This window comes from Ursus arctos, unplaced genomic scaffold (assembly GCF_023065955.2).
Source record: "Ursus arctos isolate Adak ecotype North America unplaced genomic scaffold, UrsArc2.0 scaffold_5, whole genome shotgun sequence".
Classification (NCBI taxonomy): Eukaryota; Metazoa; Chordata; class Mammalia; order Carnivora; family Ursidae; genus Ursus; species Ursus arctos.
Window position 1 is genome coordinate 13,205,532 of NW_026623067.1, and position 16,452 is coordinate 13,221,983.

General features: G+C 50.3%; 2 protein-coding genes and 1 long non-coding RNA gene across 5 annotated transcripts in view; 2 read left to right on the plus strand and 1 right to left on the minus strand.

Annotated features, from left to right (window-relative positions):
• GFPT2 (glutamine-fructose-6-phosphate transaminase 2) overlaps window positions 1-8,160 on the plus strand; it is a 41,339-nt gene extending 33,179 nt beyond the window's left edge. The window contains exons 16-19 of the mRNA XM_026507704.4: window positions 2,799-2,926; window positions 4,488-4,655; window positions 5,591-5,752; window positions 7,278-8,160. Of these exons, the coding sequence (XP_026363489.2) occupies window positions 2,799-2,926; window positions 4,488-4,655; window positions 5,591-5,752; window positions 7,278-7,322 (503 nt within the window). The 3' untranslated portion in view covers window positions 7,323-8,160. The remainder of the gene's footprint in view (window positions 1-2,798; window positions 2,927-4,487; window positions 4,656-5,590; window positions 5,753-7,277) is intronic.
• Window positions 1,772-16,439, minus strand: LOC130542786 (uncharacterized). 3 transcript variants are annotated; one of them, XR_008957598.1, is made up of 3 exons: window positions 16,245-16,439; window positions 8,154-8,318; window positions 1,772-7,510 (listed from the first exon to the last, which is right to left on the minus strand). It is a non-coding gene; the product is annotated as an uncharacterized LOC130542786 (long non-coding RNA). The 3 variants fall into 3 exon arrangements; XR_008957599.1 differs by having other exon boundaries at window positions 8,154-9,040; XR_008957597.1 differs by lacking the exon at window positions 16,245-16,439 and having other exon boundaries at window positions 8,154-10,522.
• The window catches only part of MAPK9 (mitogen-activated protein kinase 9), a 52,503-nt gene continuing 51,747 nt past the window's right edge, over window positions 15,697-16,452 (plus strand). The window contains exon 1 of the mRNA XM_044387307.3: window positions 15,697-15,821. The gene's annotated coding sequence lies outside the window, so the exon portion shown is untranslated. The remainder of the gene's footprint in view (window positions 15,822-16,452) is intronic.

The following is a 16,452-nucleotide window of genomic DNA, read 5'->3' on the forward strand; positions in this document are numbered from 1 at the left end:
ATCACTTCCTCCTCCTCAAAATTTTTTGGTCACCACTAAATGCCTCCCGAAGCCCGCCCCCCCCCCCCCGGCCAAGATTAAATTCCGCACTCCTCACCAGGCCTTAGAACCCTGCACACTGGGCCCCTGCTACCTCTGACCTCATCCCACTCCCTCCCTGTGCCAAGCTCTTTCCGCCACAGGGCCTTTGCACTGGCCCTTTCCTCTACATAAATCCTCTTCCTCCAGCTCTCCACACAGCTGATGGCTTCTCATCATTCGAGTCTGAGTTCAAATGTCACCTCCTGGGACCCTTCTTGGCCAGCCTAACTCATCCCCTGCCCCAGCTACGAAATGTTAGCCCACCTCTTTTCTTTATAGCCCATGCCATGATCTGAAGTTACCTGTTCTCCCGTGTACTGGCTTGTCTCCCAACTAACGTGTCAGCCCAACGAGCATACAACCCTATCTATCAGAATCATGGCTGGATGCCTGGTGTCCAGGCAGGGCAGGCATACAGTAGGTGCTCAGCAAATGTCTGAGAAGGAACACATGGCCTTGAGCCTTTACCTGTCGCAGACTGCTCCTTCAGTCTCACCAAACTCCTCACTTTCGCTGGGTCCCTTCTGTTGAGACGTCAGTGAGATGCCGTGTCTATGACACGAAATCACAAGCTCTTTGGGCGGACCATGGTTTCAGTCATTTGCCACACAGGGATCAGGCCCCAGTGGTGTTTCCTGCCCCATGTGCCATCCTGAGAGTGCCTTTCCTTCGGACACTTGCACTCCAGGGAAGCAGAGAGACCTACCTTGTTTTCTTTGCGTAGCTCTGAGAGCATGAAATGAAACAGACAGGGAGAACGTGCTGGGGCAGGATGGTCACTAGGCTGGGGGGCAGCCCCTCCCAGAGACAGGGAAGGACTGGGTCCTCCCTGGGAGCCAGGGGCAAACCCCAGACAGGGCAGTGAGGGAAAGTCAGCATCTAACCACACAAAGCCTAGAAAGCTGAATCCGGCCAACACAAGATGCCGAAAATGTATGGATGAGAAAACTATTCTTCACTTTAAGCCAGATACTAACGGTGCAAAAACTGCTCGACCCTGATGTCTAAGTCAGCCGTTCTCAAGATGTGGTCTGCAGGTCCTACTACTGTCCCCACAGTAAACACGTTGTTTGTAATAAATGTCTTTGCCTTTTTCGCTGTGTGGACATTTGCAAAGGTGGTGGTCAGGCCGCCGCTGATGCCACCACGCACCTAGCTTCGCTCAAAGACGCCCTTCACGATGCAGGAAAGTGCATTAATCTCCGTGAATTGCAAGATCTTTTATGTTCTGTTTGGCAAAATGGGAAGTGTGGGTAAAGCACGTGGAAGAGTGTGATGGTTGTTTCCAAGAAAAGCACCCTGGGATTGTTGGAGTAGCAAGCTGACTTGAGTACGCGATAGACATTTTCTCAAAAAAGTACAAAGTTAGCCTGACACTTCAAGAAGCAAAACCGACAGTATCTCTTGCCAGTGACAAACTTCAGGCTTTCATGTAAGATTTAGGATTCGGGAAAACTTGGAGCTGTGAGCGTGAGCTTGACCACTTCCCACCACTGAAAGACATCTCTGATCAGGCCACGGTGCTTTGAACACCTGTCATTTCTAAAAAAAAACATTTTATGATGAAATGTGTCCATTTTTAGATTTGCAAAATTCAGTGAACCTGTATTTTCCAAAAGGCCAGTGCGTGATGTTACAAAATTACACGTGTAAAACCTCCATTTAAATAAATACAAGATAGACCGATAAATTTTAATGTAACAAGGTAGGAAAAGTTTATTGATATGATTTCAGAGTCTACATTTGCAACTACTCTTTTAAGAAATTACTATTTCTTGGGGCACCTGGCTGGCTCAGTCAGTAGAATATGTGACTCTTGATCTCGGGGTCATGAGTTCAAGCCCATGTTGGGTGCAGAGATTACTTAAATAAATTAATTTAAAAAAAAAGAAATGACCATTTCTTGAGTTTGATGTAATATCGGAGAAGAACATTCACAATTATTTGAAAAAGTTATTTAAATGTTCCTTCCTTCTCCAACTACAAATCTCTGTGAGGCTGATTTTCTTCCTATTCTTCAAGCAAAAGAACATATCACAACAGTTGAATGAGGAAACAGATGTGAGGATCTCAGTGTCTTTATTACAAGTCAGGCACTTAGAAAGATTTACAAAAATATAAAACAGCACCATTATTCTCACTAATTTTTAAAAATGTAGAATGGGTTTATTGCGACGAATGAATAAAAATATCTTCAATTTTCTCAGTTTCTAATCTGGTAAGTATTGATAAAACCAACAGAAACAAAGTGTCTTAAGGATTCACAATCATTTTTAAGAGTGCAAAGAAGACGTGAGACCAAATGGTTTGGGAAGCATTGGTCCAACTTACACTGGCATTGTCTCCAGACTTAGCACGTGGGCTGGATGGGGCAATGAGGCGTTGATTTGGGGTGTCAGCCCTGTGGCTGGCCAGCTGGTGATTTAGCCTCTCTGAGCCTCAGTTGCCTTGCCTGTGAAATGGAGCTAGAAATCACACTTCCCTGCTTACCTTACATGCTTAAGAAAGTATGAACGTAAACAAAATCCTGGCTAATCACCCAAGTTATTTCCCATAATCTGCATTTAAAATCCTTTGACACTAATGCGAGGAAGCCAAATGTATTAAGTGGTGTGAGTGCCCAAACTTTGTCTTAATGCACCATGATTTTTCTTTGTGAGTCTTGCTATAAAATCTAGTATGACCGACATCCCTCTGCTGTATTCATCGTGATTTAGGGCTGATCAAGGAAGTGCTGTCGCTGGATGAGAAGATTCATGACCTGGCCCTGGAGCTCTACACGCAGAGGTCGCTCCTGGTCATGGGACGGGGCTATAACTACGCCACGTGCCTGGAAGGAGCCCTGGTGAGCCTCCTCTGCCCAGCCCCCTCCGCATCAACCCCTCCATGGGGGCTCTCTGCAGAGTTTCCCTGTTAGCCCTCAAACTTCCAAGGGGAGCTGGAGATCCTGACGGAATGAGCTTTGAAGGCCAGCCTGCCTTTTTTTAAATTGGTAACTGGCTCTTTTATGGCCATAAAGATCCAAACCCGAGTACAAGAGCTGATGGAGCGTGGGCAGGTGCCAGGATCACAGGGCCAACAAGAGAGTGGGGCAGTGCTGTCCAGGGGCTGAGTCCAGTGCTAGCCCTGTAACTCACTGTCTGCTTGCTGCTTCTGGATGGGAATGCCCAACCAAAGTGATAAACGGGAGACAGTGTCGCAGGTGGGGCAGCACTCGGGACCCAAGCAAGGGCATCACCCCTGACCCAGCTTGGGGCTCCTCCTCTTCCTCGGGAGCAAGTCCCTGCTCCTTCCCTGTCACCCCCATTTGAGAGAAACATTCAGAGAATTTTACAAGCGGTAGGGGTGAGTGGGGGAGGGGTGCACGAGCCAGAGTTGCCTGACTGGCAATGAGCTCCCAATTCCACAAGTTTCCTCTGCAAGCTCTGAGTCCTGCCAAAGGAAATGAAGGGCTGGACACACTGCTGGGGGGGGGGGGGGGCACACTAGAAGCAAGGCCTGGATGGAGTCCACTTGTAGCTCCCCCATGCCTGTGCTGCCTGATGCAGGGGGTGGGGGGGCTCAGCTGCAGCGCCCCAGTGTGCTGGTGAAAGATGCATATTCAGCTGTGTCTCCAAGTCAGTCTTTGGGGGAAGAAAGAAGCTTTTAGGCCGCTGCTGGCATACATCAATGGCCCCTCTGTGGTCTCCTGGGGGCCTGCCCTCCAGCTGTCTGCCACATCCCTTCCCCACGGGGCAGCCATACTCCTGACAGTGTCCCCCCACCAAAATAAAGAGTTCTAGGGGAGCTGAGAAGTGTTTCATTTGACACTTGCCAGTTCAGTGAGGCAGGTTTAATGGTAACTGAATAGAAATGAATCTCCCTAAACATAGGGAAGAATTCCAGTAACAGCCCAATGTGTGTGATTTTTGCCTCATGAGTAAGTTGGAGGAACCCTTTGGAAGTTATTAATGGTCTAGAATTGGGGGGAAATGACCAATCAGAATGTTAAAGGAGGGTGTAACTAGACAGAATCCAATGCCAATCATTACAAATTATAACTGTGGGGGAGGACGTGGGGCCTGACCACAGACCACAGACTGGAAGGGGAGAGCTGGATCGGCGTTGACTTGTCCGTCCATCAGGGGTGGCGGCTGTGCTGGGGACTGGTCTGGGGACACAGGCTGCATGCTGGGTCTTGTGCCTGCTCTGGACAGCAGCCAGTCCTGGCCATTGGCCCTGGCCCTGGCCTTGCGAGCTGCCCTCAGTGCTGTTGACCACTTCATGCATTCATCTGCCCTGCAGCCCTCTCAGCTCCCTGCCTTCTGGATCCGTCCCTCCTCCAGCTCCCCTTCCTCCCCTCTGGCTGATCTGCTCCACCCCCCTGTCTGCCTGGTGTCACAAGACCCCACCTTGTGTCTCCCCAGAAAATTAAAGAGATAACCTACATGCATTCAGAAGGCATCCTGGCCGGGGAGCTGAAGCACGGACCCTTAGCGCTGATCGACAAGCAGATGCCCGTCATCATGGTCATCATGAAGGACCCTTGCTTTGCCAAATGCCAGAACGCCCTGCAGCAGGTCACAGCCCGCCAGGTGAGGGCTCTCAGTTGGGCTGGGGCTCCCTCTCTCCTGTCCTCTTCCACACTCCGGTTATGAGTGGTCCCATCCCCGAGTAGGCTTGACCCCACAGTCTCTCCTAGACCCCCTCATGAGTGGTACACACATTCAGAAATGACTGGCCAGCCTGTGGCCTTGGGTACAACGGCTCCTCAGTGAGACCTTGTGACCCAGATTGGCCCGAGCTGTCCCCGATCCCCAGCGTGGAGCTGCCCGGAGGTGGGAGCACAGAGCCCTCCACAGATCCGTCCTGGGAGGGCTCATGAACTTACAGGGGGGTGAGACCAAACAATGCCCTGCCCTTTCCAGGGAGGCTCAGCACAGTGGCCAGGCAGAAGTTATAAGACACAAATCGCTTTACTTCCTTGCTTAAAGCCTTCCGGTGGCTTCCCATAAAACTAGAGTGACCACAAGCCTGCATTATCTGGGCCCTTCCGTTTCCCGCTCATGCCAAGCTGATTTCTGCCTCTACGCCCTGGCGCTGGCTGTTCCTCACCAGCGTCTTCCAATCATATCCCCGTGTTTTGTTGCCTCCGTGGCACTTATCTGGAACTCATCATTAGTTATTGGTTGGCTGGTTTATATTTTCGTTTTCTACCCCTCAGTTGTGAGTCCCCTTAGAGTGAGGAATAGGTGTGTCCTGCACTTGGCAAGGCACATTGCAGCCACTCAACAGATGGGTGCTGAATGGCTGGCGATCATCCTACCAGGGAAGGAGAGAAACTCACCAAACAGCAGCCAACACTTTGTCCGTCGCACCAGCCGCGCACATCACCTCCCCCATGATTGCAACCAAAGCAAGAGATCACTGTGATCATTGCAATCAGGTTGATCTCAGAAACCCTGTTGTAGGTGAGGGGTTGTTCTTTCAGAGATAACCTGCATGTTGTAATCCTCTTTCTCCACTGTAGGGTCGCCCGATTATACTGTGCTCGAGGGATGACACTGAGAGTTCCAAGTTCGCGTATAAGACAATCGAGCTGCCCCACACGGTGGACTGCCTCCAGGGGATCCTGAGTGTGATCCCGCTGCAGCTCCTGTCCTTTCACCTGGCTGTTCTCCGAGGCTATGACGTATGTCCCATACCGCGCCGAACCCCCCAAAGGGGAGAAACATAACCCCGGAGTTTGATTTTGTTCTTAAGTGCTTATTTGGTAAAGCTTCATAGGAGAATTTTTTTCACTTAAAATAACTCTCTTTTTAAAGTAACTTCTACCCCTTGAAAACAAGTTGCAAGATTATGAAGACCATATCGCTAGACCATAAACTCATCACCCAGAGGGGCAATGTGAATGAGCAAAATTAATCATTTATTCCAGTCTTTTCCTTGTGCATATGAATTTTTGAACATTTTTTTGAGATTTTATCGAGGATGATATTTTACATCTTCCCTTTAAATATATTTACAAGTATTTTCTTTTTTTTTTTTTAAAGATTTTATTTATTTATTTATTTGACAGAGATAGAGACAGCCAGTGAGGAGGGAACACAAGCAGGGGGAGTGGGAGAGGAAGAAGCAGGCTCATAGCTGAGGAGCCTGATGTGGGGCTCGATCCCACAACTCCGGGATCACGCCCTGAGCCGAAGGCAGACACTTAACCGCTGTGCCACCCAGGCGCCCCTACAAGTATTTTCTTACATCTTGAACTTACCGTATGCAACATTGACGATATTCCAAATATAATAACTTGGACAAGCAACATGTACAATATTCCAACACAGTCTTGTGGCATGGATTGTAACAATGACTTAGCCAGTCTTCTGTTATTTAAACTGTTGCTAATTTGGGGGGAAATGGCTGCATAAATCACAACTGCAGTGACCATCTTTGCACATTGTATCTTCCTCCCACATTTAAGACTTGTCTTCAGTCTAGCAAATGATTCAACACTTTGAGACTCCTTACAGTGTCAATTTATGTTCCAGAAAAGAACCAATTTACGATCCCACCGGCAAAAAGTGTGTAAGAGCATACAACTCGCTGTGTAAAGAAATAGGAGTTTTATTACAATTTTATTTTGAGTTTTAAATATAGATAACCATACAAAAAAAACACAATGTAACAAATACCTAACAGTGCACATATCCAGAATTGCCATTGGCTAACATTTTGTCGTATTTGTTTCTTTCTTAAAAACATTATTGTAAGCAAGAGAAGACATTGTAGGTGAAATTGAAGCCTGCTCTATCAACCATCCCCAGTCCCTTTTTCTTCCTAACCCCCACCCTGGACTAACAAGTCTTATGAATTGAGTGTGTATCCTTCCAAGAAAAGTGAATATTTAACAGGACACACCAAGCTCACTGGTTTTAATAGCATGAATCAGATCCTTTTAATAGTGTTAACACATTACCACAGCATGGCAGGAGTCAGGTGCACACTAAGTGTTTATTGAATGAACTAAACATCATGCTGTTGAGTGACGTTTCTGGAATAAGGAACCACTTCCAAGATGCAGGTCTCCAGGAACCAGGTCATGGTCGAAGGGAACTGGAACACCCATCTCCTTGTCTTCAAGTACCGTGATAATGGGCTTTGTGACACGGCACGTTGCTGAGCTCTATGGGGTCCTGAGCGGCTACTTTCTCTCGTTTTAGGTTGACTTCCCCAGAAATCTGGCCAAGTCTGTGACCGTGGAATAGAGATCAAGAAAGAGCCTGAGGAGGCCGTCGCCACCTGCCGTGTGCTTCGAGGCCCGTCCCAGGGACGCCCAAGTGGGAGGAACAGCGGGCATTCTGTGTGTTCCGAGTAGATCCCAGTAGACCTTGACAGCTTCCACGTGCCTTGTACCCAAGTGCTTTGCTTAGAGCAGATACTGTTTCTCTGTGTCCTGAAGTTGCCAGAGGAGAAGGGAATCATTGTTTACACATGGGGATCAGAGCGGACTTTTCCACTACTGTGCAATAGAGACACAGCTCTCTTCAGAGTAACTGTGAACCTTTTTTTTTAACCAACGCTAGTTAGTTTTAAAAGACAAAATATTTATAATGATGATTGTATAGCTTTTAAGTTATTTTTCTAGTATGTGGCTTTCGATAGCCAAGATAACTCCCAGACCATGTACTCCCCCAGCCTCCTGGCAGGGGGGGCATTCATCTCAGATTTGAGCACAAGGCATTGCCCCTCTGGACTCCTTTCTCCTTTCCTGTCCTCTCTGGGCTGCCCCTGAATCCCATCCCGTGACATCAGGGAAGCCTCCCCACCATCTTCCTGTGCCTCCTGTAAATCCCTTCAAGATCTCAATGTCCTTCCACGGTTTCTTCTATAAATCCGTCTGACTCTCCAACTTCTATTAAATCTGATCATGGTTCTTTTGAAGCCCAGGCAGCATTCTGGTCCCTGCTCCTACCTATAGTCAAACAGCTTGAAATATCCCATGCAAGAGAGTAGTTTCAAGTGGGCCCCTTTGCCCTCTCTTTAAAAGCATACACAATCAAAATACTATGCAATTTTAAGACAATAAAGACACGTACAATTCTTTTTTGGCTTGTGTGTGTGGATTTTTGGTAATCTCATTCTTTAAGTGTCCTTGCTTGTTGAGGGCTCCTCAGAACAGGAAATCAGCAGTGTCCGGTGGGAGTGAGCCCTGGTTCTTGGTAGCCAACGGCACTGTGCCCACACCTGTGACCCGCATGCTTCTGGTGGGAGAATGAGGACTAGTTATTTTACAGGATGGAACAAACTGTAGGATATTTGGGACTCTTGGTTGAGTCCACTGAACAGCTGTCGGAGAGGGTTGGACCACGTGATGCCGTGTAAGATGGTGCCCAGGACCCAAAGGCAGCATGCAGGGGTGAAACTCTCAAATCCGTACTTTTTTTCAAAAAAAGATTTTATTTATTTGAGAGAGAGAGAGAGAGAGAGAGTGAGAGATAGAGGACCAGCAGGGGAGAGAGGCAGAAGTGGTCTCCCCGCTGAGCAGGGAGCTCGATGCAGGATTCAATCTCAGGACACTGGGATCATGACCTGAGCCCAAGGCAGACACTTCACCGACTGAGCCACCCAGGCGCCCCTCAAATCCACACTTTTGATTTCCATGAGTCCATCACTGTCACCAGTTTTATTCATACAGTCAGGCAGGAAGGTAAGAAGCCAGGGACAGAGTTGTGAAGGCTTGTGGGGTCAGAATTTAGGCTCCCAATGAAAGTAGCTATCCCAGATGGCTTGAATAGTGTCTTCATGACCACTACCCGGTGTGAGTGACTCTAATATACCATCAGACCTTTGTTCGGGATTACCTGTGGGCTACTCAGTAACTTGTCCATCCTTTTCTATGCCCTCCCCTCTGTCATGGGGCTCAGCAACCTGGGAATTACATTTCCAAGTTAAAATTCCACCAGTGAGAAGCAGCACGGAAGATCTGGAAGGTAGTTAAGAAATCATACTATTTATTGAGGAATCACGTTACTTCTTTCTCCTCGGGCAGAAGCAGACAGAAGCATGGCTTCGGCAGAGAGGCGATCCTGCTATGGCCCTTAGCCCCAAAGCCCCCGCTGCAGCAAGGCTCCCTAGAACTCTCCCACCGCCCCGTACTCCGGGCAGGGGCAGCCGCCAGCAGAGTTTCCTGCAGCTCCTCTAGAATCCCACTTCTGAAGAGCTGGCAGGAGCCCAGGAACCCCGGTGGTATTCTCTGAGCCACGTCCTCCAGCCCTTCCCACAGATCCACCAGGGCGCAAGTCTTGCCGGAAACACCGGCACTCCTTTCTGTCTTTTTAACCAGACCGTGGTGGTCATTACGACTTCTGAGGTTAGGAGACCTTACAAACTAGCCAGAACATTTTTAGCTGGATGAGAACCAGAGGAATGCATCTCATTTCACAAGTGAGGCTTGGGCAACAGGGGGCTCTTCACACTTGGGCACTTAGCAAGATTGAGGTGTGGACCAGGCACTGGACGTGCGGCAGAAGGACGGTCAGAGGGAAGGGGCTGCCTCCTGCTCTCAGGGAAAAGCTGAGAACTTCTGTGAGGGACGCGCATGCCCTCAGCAGAGCGTCAGGGGAGAGACCCTTGGGAGCACATGGTGAAGACCGTCCTGGGCGTTTTGTCCTTGGTTTAAGAAGATGGGCCGATGGAAGTGGGGAGTCCTTATGATGGCCAGCTGTTTCTGGGGTCACACAGCTGCAGGATGGCTCAGCTCCGTCCACATCTGGTGCACAGCTGCCGTCCTGGGAGCGATCCGTCATCCTCCAAGGCATTCCCTTGTCATCCTGCTTCCCGTATCTCACGTCTTCCTTCTGAGTTTCCTTTGTCATTTTGGTGGAGTACATCCTTCTTGAGTAAAGGAGGCTGGGACTTAAACTCTTGAGACCTTGAGAAATAAATGACTTTATGCCTCACACAGGGCTGAGGGTTAGCTACATATAGAATTCTAGGTCACGAAAACATGTTTTCTTCAGAACTGTAAAGGTAATGCTCCCTGATCTTGTTCACAGCTTTGCAGTTGAGGGCTTCAAAATCACTTTGATGTAGGTAGACCTTTGTGTTCCCTTCTTTTTCTCCCCCTGTGTTCTCAAATGCCACAGGGAGGTGTCTTGGGTCTCTTCTCGTTTAGTGTTGATTTCAGGCTGGTATCTCCTGCCCCCTCAGTTCTGGGGGATTTTCTTGAATTACTTTTCTGTGGATTTCTTTCTGTTTTACGCCCCTCTTATTTTAGAGGCTGAAGCTTCTGGACTGATTTCTCATTTCCTATCTTTTTTTAATTGAGTATCTTACCTTTTTGCTCTTCTAATGGGAGATTTGACGTATTCTCCCAATCTGTTTACTACTGAGAGTTTTCATTTCTGCCAATACGATTTAATTTCCAAGGGTTCTTTTTTTTCTCCGAATATATATATATATATATATATATATATATATATATATATAGTATTTTTAAAATGAACTACAGCCCATAGTTTATTCACATTTCCTTAGTTTTTACCTAATGTCCTTTTCTGCCATCTTTTCCCTGACATCACATTACATATCTCCTTAGGCTCCTCTTAGCTGTGACCATTTCTCAGATTTCCTTTTTTTGAATGCTCTTGACATTTTTGAGGACCACTGGTGGGTATTTTCTAGAATGTTCCCCAACTGGGATCGTCTGATGCTTTCGCATGGTTAGACTGGGGTTATGTGTTTTGGGGAGGAAGACCCCAGAAGCAAAGTGCCATTATCATTGCTTCATATGCAGGGGGGTATATGCTGTCAACATGTCTTGTCACTATTATGTTAGCTTGGTCACCTGTGTGAGGTAGTGCTTGTCAGGTAGTCTGATTTTTCTCTTTCCATACTGACCTCTTTGGAAGGAAGTCACTATGCCCACCCCCACGGAGTGAGTGGAGAGTTATGCTTCACCTTCCTGAGAGGGGATTGTCTACATAAATTATTTGGAATTCAGTACAGACTCGCCTGTTCTTTCCCCATATACGTTTTCATTTATTAAATCGTTTAGTTCTATTAGTATGGACTCATGGATATTTATTTTATGCTGAGTTATAACCCAATATTGTTATTTATTTTATTGCTCGGATGGTCCCGGCTATGACCATTGAGAGCCCTTTCAGTTAACTCTTGTGTCCCTTTGACACACCCACCTGTGTGTGCGTGTGTGTTATAAGCACTTCCTTATTTTCTTGCACTCTAGCCTCCTCTTGTGTATCTTCTGTCCCAGCCCTAGACTCAGCCATTGCTGATTTGGGACCCCTGGTTTCCTTCGTTGAAGAATGGTCAGTAGAAAACAACTCCTGGGCTCTGGGTGTGCTTTTCCTGCTGGGGTGTCGCCACTTCGAGGCCATCTCAGCTGAGAGAGCGAGGACATAGAGGTGGGCTAAATATCTTTTTAAGGGCTTCAAGGATGCGAGACTTTCATTCTCTCTGAAGCTGGCAATATATTTTTTCTTTTAGAATTTCCTTTCTTTTTCACTATAGTCTCTGTTTCTTTCAAGATAGCTTTTTTGGTTGTTTTAGTTTTGTGGGGTTTTTTGTTTTGGGGTGTTTTATTTTGTTTTGTTTGGTTTTTGCCACATGACCTTAGTTGTCTGGTCAGATTCCAGGTGGGGGAAAGTCCTGAGCATATGGTGGGGCCCGTTGATGCTGACATTCACTGCTGGGTAATCTAGGGGAGTCTGCGGTGGCAGGGGTGGGGGCGCAGAGGTCAGGTCTTTGCTTTAGGTTTTCAGGCTGGTCTGACTTCCAGTGAAGAGTTTCCAGTCCCTTGCCTGACAGCAAGGGTCCAGTTGCTGGTGCTCAGGGGGATGCCTGCAAAAGGGGGGCTGAGGGCCACTGCATTCAGCACCCATGCCCTCTTTCTTATGATCAGAGAATAAGCCCCCAGCCTTCTGCCTTTCCCAACTGTTTCTGCCCTTTCTCCTGCCATGTCTTCACGAGTCTGACTGCCCAGCCCAGGGGTGGGAACCCCTGCCCAAGGAGCCCATCAGAGTCCTCCTCCTCCGGGGATTTTCAAACTTGATTTGGGACAGAGGGTCTGCCCCCCTTGGGTGGTGCAAGAGCAGAAGGTGACATGGGGAGAAGGAAGCTGACCCAGAGGAGAACAGGGTGTGATGAAGAGTTTGCCCATAGCTTCCAAGGCTCTGGCCAGGCTGCAGTCCCAGGGCCAGCTCCACCCATTCTCTCCCAGGTGTTACAATGCAAGAAGCTCCCAACAGGTGTCCCCCTTGGGTTAAGTGCAGTTTGGCTTTCTCTAGCACACAACAGAAGCAGACTTGACTCGCATCCCCTGGTACATTGGATCCTGGTCAGGGTTGGGGAGAAGATGGGGAGGGCATGGGGGAGTGGAGGCGGAGCAGGCAAGGTGAGGGAGCAGAGGAGGCCAGCACGAGGACACTCATTGTTCCTGTGTGCACAGCCTATGCCCTGAACTCGGTACTTCTCTCCTTGAATTCTCACAGCATCCCCAGCAGGCAGGGGTCACCACCCATGCCCATTCCCCATGGAACTGAGGCTCAGGGAAACAAACCTCTTGCCCAAAAGAGCATAGCTCAGTGGAAAGCCCAACTGGAACCCAGTCAAGACAAGTCAAGAATGGACGATGAGATTGGAGCCATGGAAACCTGTCAGCACCGTAACCCCTGGACCAGCCTCCAGTGTCCCCGGGCACCCCCAGGCCAAGGAGTGGAGCCTGAGCTCTTCTTCCTTCCCTCCTATGTGCTCTTCTCCCATGTGGGGCAGGGAAGTGGGCAATGTCTGCCAGGTGGGCAGTATCTGCCAGCTGTGCCATCAAGGAGCCAAGTCAAAGGCAGGGAAGGGAGGAGCAGTGAGGTCTCAGGAAGAACAGCCAACGGCCTTCATGTCAGAGGGTACACAGTCAGGGCTGCAGAGCTGAAGGGGACAGGAAAGGGGGAGGTGATAGAAGGCAGGTGGGCAGCCCAGATGCAGGTTCAATACAGCCTTCCTCTCAGCAGGCGGGTGAGCAGGCCAAGGCCAGAGGTCACCCCTCCAAAACTCACGCCAGGAACCATGGCAACCTCCTTGACTCCTTCTTCACTCTCCTCCTCCACCCCCGTCCACCCCACATCCCACCTCTAAGATTGACCATTCTACCTCTTAAACAGACTTCTTTTCTTTACATCAAATTTTTTAGTTTAATTTACATACGTTAAAAGTCGCCCTTTTTTAGGTGCCCAGTTCTGAAGTCGGATAAACATACAGTGATATGACCACCATCCGAATTAAAATATAGAGTATACCCATCATCCCCGCAAATTCCCTCCTGGCCCCTGGTGATCCTCCCTGCCCACTCCCCCTGCCCCCAACCTCGACCTTTGGCAACCACTGACCTACTCTTGCTTTTTCCAGAATGTCCCATAAACAGAATCATAGGGGACGTAGCCTTGTTTGGCTTCCTTCCCTTAGCATGATGTGCTGGGCGCTCTTCCATGTCGTGCAGCCGTCAGGTCAGCGTCTTTAATTGCCAGGTGGTATCCCACCGTGTGGCTGCTTCCACCCATTGGGCTACATACGGGCATGTGTTGTTTCTGGTTTTTGACTGTTGGGAATAAAGCCGCTACGTTTATGTCCAGCTCTTTGCGTGGACATGTTTTTATATCTCTCGGATACACGGCCGGGAACAGGACTGCTGGGTGGTATGAAAGGGGTATGTCTGATGTCACCAGAAATCGCCAAACTGTTTTCCAAAGCGGGTGCGCCATTCTGCTTTCCCACCAGCAGGGGATGAGAGTTCGAATTGCTCCCGTCGTCACCACCAGTGTTGTCTGTCTTTTTTATTACAGCCATCCTGGCAGCTGGGTAGTGGCGGCTCACTGTGACGTTTCATGTCCCTCAAGTATTGAAGCAGTTTTAAAATAGGTCCTTCCTCTTGACACCTGCCCCAGGCCAGGCCTCATCTTCTCTTACAAGGGCCTTTGCAATAGCTCCCTAACTGCTCTTGTGAACGTAAGCTCCTCATCCCCGAAACTTCATGGGCTCTAGTGATCTTTCTAAAATAAATACCTCAGCACGTCATTCACCTCCTTCCTTAACACCCCTCAACAGCTGCCCTTTCCCTCCACAGACGGGGCCCCTACCCCACAATGCCCCAAGGGCCAGCAGGTAAGGGCTGATAAAGTCATGGCCAGACATGGGTCATAGGAGTGGTAGGGACTATGGTGAGCTAGGGGCCTCCCCTCAAGGGGCAGCAGCCACTCAGTTCCAGGTGGCCACTGCCTTCTGGGAATGCGGGCCCCATGATGCCAGAGCTTTTAACTATTCAAGAGAAACCAGCAATTGAGATTTTTCAAGTGAAAGCCCAGTTTTCAAATGTTGGCAACTAAGTCAATTTAAAAACAAACAAACTGGGCTAAACAAAGTGTATCGGTGAACTGAAGTGAGCCCATGGGTCTCCAGTCTGCAGCGCCTGTCCGCCTCAAGGCCCTACTGACCCTCCAGTCCACCTCTCCCCACCTCCAGCAAGACCAGGTGACCCTGGATTTCCTGAACACAGCATGCAGGTGCTTACTTCTGAATCTTTGGGTCCCGGTGCCCTTTCTGTCTAAACCACTGCCCTAGCACCTTCCTGCTAGCTTTCCAGCCTCAGCTGGGGATTCCTCCTACCCCGGAGCCCTTCCTCAACTATTTCTCCCCGCCCTGCAGGCTAGGTCAGCTGCCAGCCATGCTCACCTGTGCAACACCCTCCCCGCCTCCCCACCCCTCACTTCACGTGGACTCTACCAAAATTCTGTGCATTCTTCCCAGCATGGACTAGACCCTTCCCCACCTCATCACCTCAGCTCTGTGCCTGTAAATACTCACTGTATTTCATAAACCAGAAAACGCAGAATCCTTTTAGAAAACTATAGGTGTGTGTGTATGTGCACAATGACTTTAGGGACTCACTTTTCATGGGGTGAGTGTTGTAAACTTGGCTGAAGTGTGTAGGAATGGGTGCCCCTTCCTAATCTAGGGGGAAGCGCCCATGCGTGCTCCTTAGTGAAAGGACAGCTCTGACAGTGGGGCTCTACTATTCTCCCATAATCCTTGATGATAGCAATTTATGGCTCCCTGTTTCCTCTTGTGCACCTGGGGCAGGGGGCGGGTGAGGCTGATGTGAGGACCCGTGTGGGCAGGAACCCACCAGGTGGGCCCTCCTTCACTGAGATCACACGCAGGAGCTACCATTTCAAGCAAGGATGGGCCATACTCTGTTTTAGAAAACTCCCTCTGGTGGCCGAGGGAGGGGCTGGCCTAAGGGAGGACGCCCGTGGCTGTGGCTGGGTCCTCTACCCCACTCCTCCTTAGGCCCTGGTGCCCTCAGCCTGGCCCTGCATCACAGGCTTCCTCCCCAAACTCTGCCACCACCCTCCATGCCTCCCAGCCCCTTGACCTCCCGCTCTGCAGGGTCCTGCTTCCTCCTCCCCATTTGTCGCCTGCCCTGATCACCCACCGGGCTCTGGCACCCTGTGAAGTCTACTTCTCCTCCACAGCCCCACATTCTCCCGGTCGCCAAAATGTGCACCGCCCCCCACCCTATCCACGACCTCTGATCCTTTTTCAGTGTGTCCAGCTTTCTTGCCTCACTTTCAGCTTTGCTTATTCAAACGCAAGTCTGGCAACAGGCAATACCCTTGCCTCTCCCATCGTTTCACACGACCCAGGCCTGGGTCGACCGAGGGCCCAGAGGGTTGCAGGAGTTGGCTCAAAAGAAGGTAAGGGTCAACGGACCCCAAGCCCTAGGGGGACCTCAGCACTGCATTCCGTACCCCCCCCCCCCATTTAAAACCTTGCCTTTTTCTGAGTCAGAGGTTTGACCACCGGTCCCCTCCTCCATTCTGTCAGGGACCCGCGGGGACACCCGTCTGCACGCGGCCATCTCCTCGCACTCCGCTTCCCGACTTCTGGCCGCTCATAGCAAGCCGCAGGGTCCAAGACCCCTGCCTCTCCTCCTGCCTCTCCTCCCTCCCCACTCCCTCGCCGCCTGAGTCTCCACGTCCTTCCGGGGGCCACCCCACGCCGGGTTCCTGGACGCCGGACGCCAAGGCCCGGTCTCCCCCTCGTCCCCGCCCGGAGCTCTCCCCCGAACGGGCCGGCTCCGTTCCCCTACTGGCCGCCTCTCCGGGGCCACCCTGCACCTGCAGTCCAGAGGGTCCGGCTCTCGGTCCGCCGGTCGGCCCTCTCCGCCGCCTCCCGGCTCCGCTTCCGGCCGCTGCCCCGCGGGCCGGGTGCTGGGGATGGCGGAGTCAGCGCGCGTACGGAGCCGGGCCTGCGTCCCCAGGCCGCAGGGCGCCCCGCACAGGCCGGAGCAGCTGCGCTGCCGCTGGGCGCCGAGCCGCGCCGAAC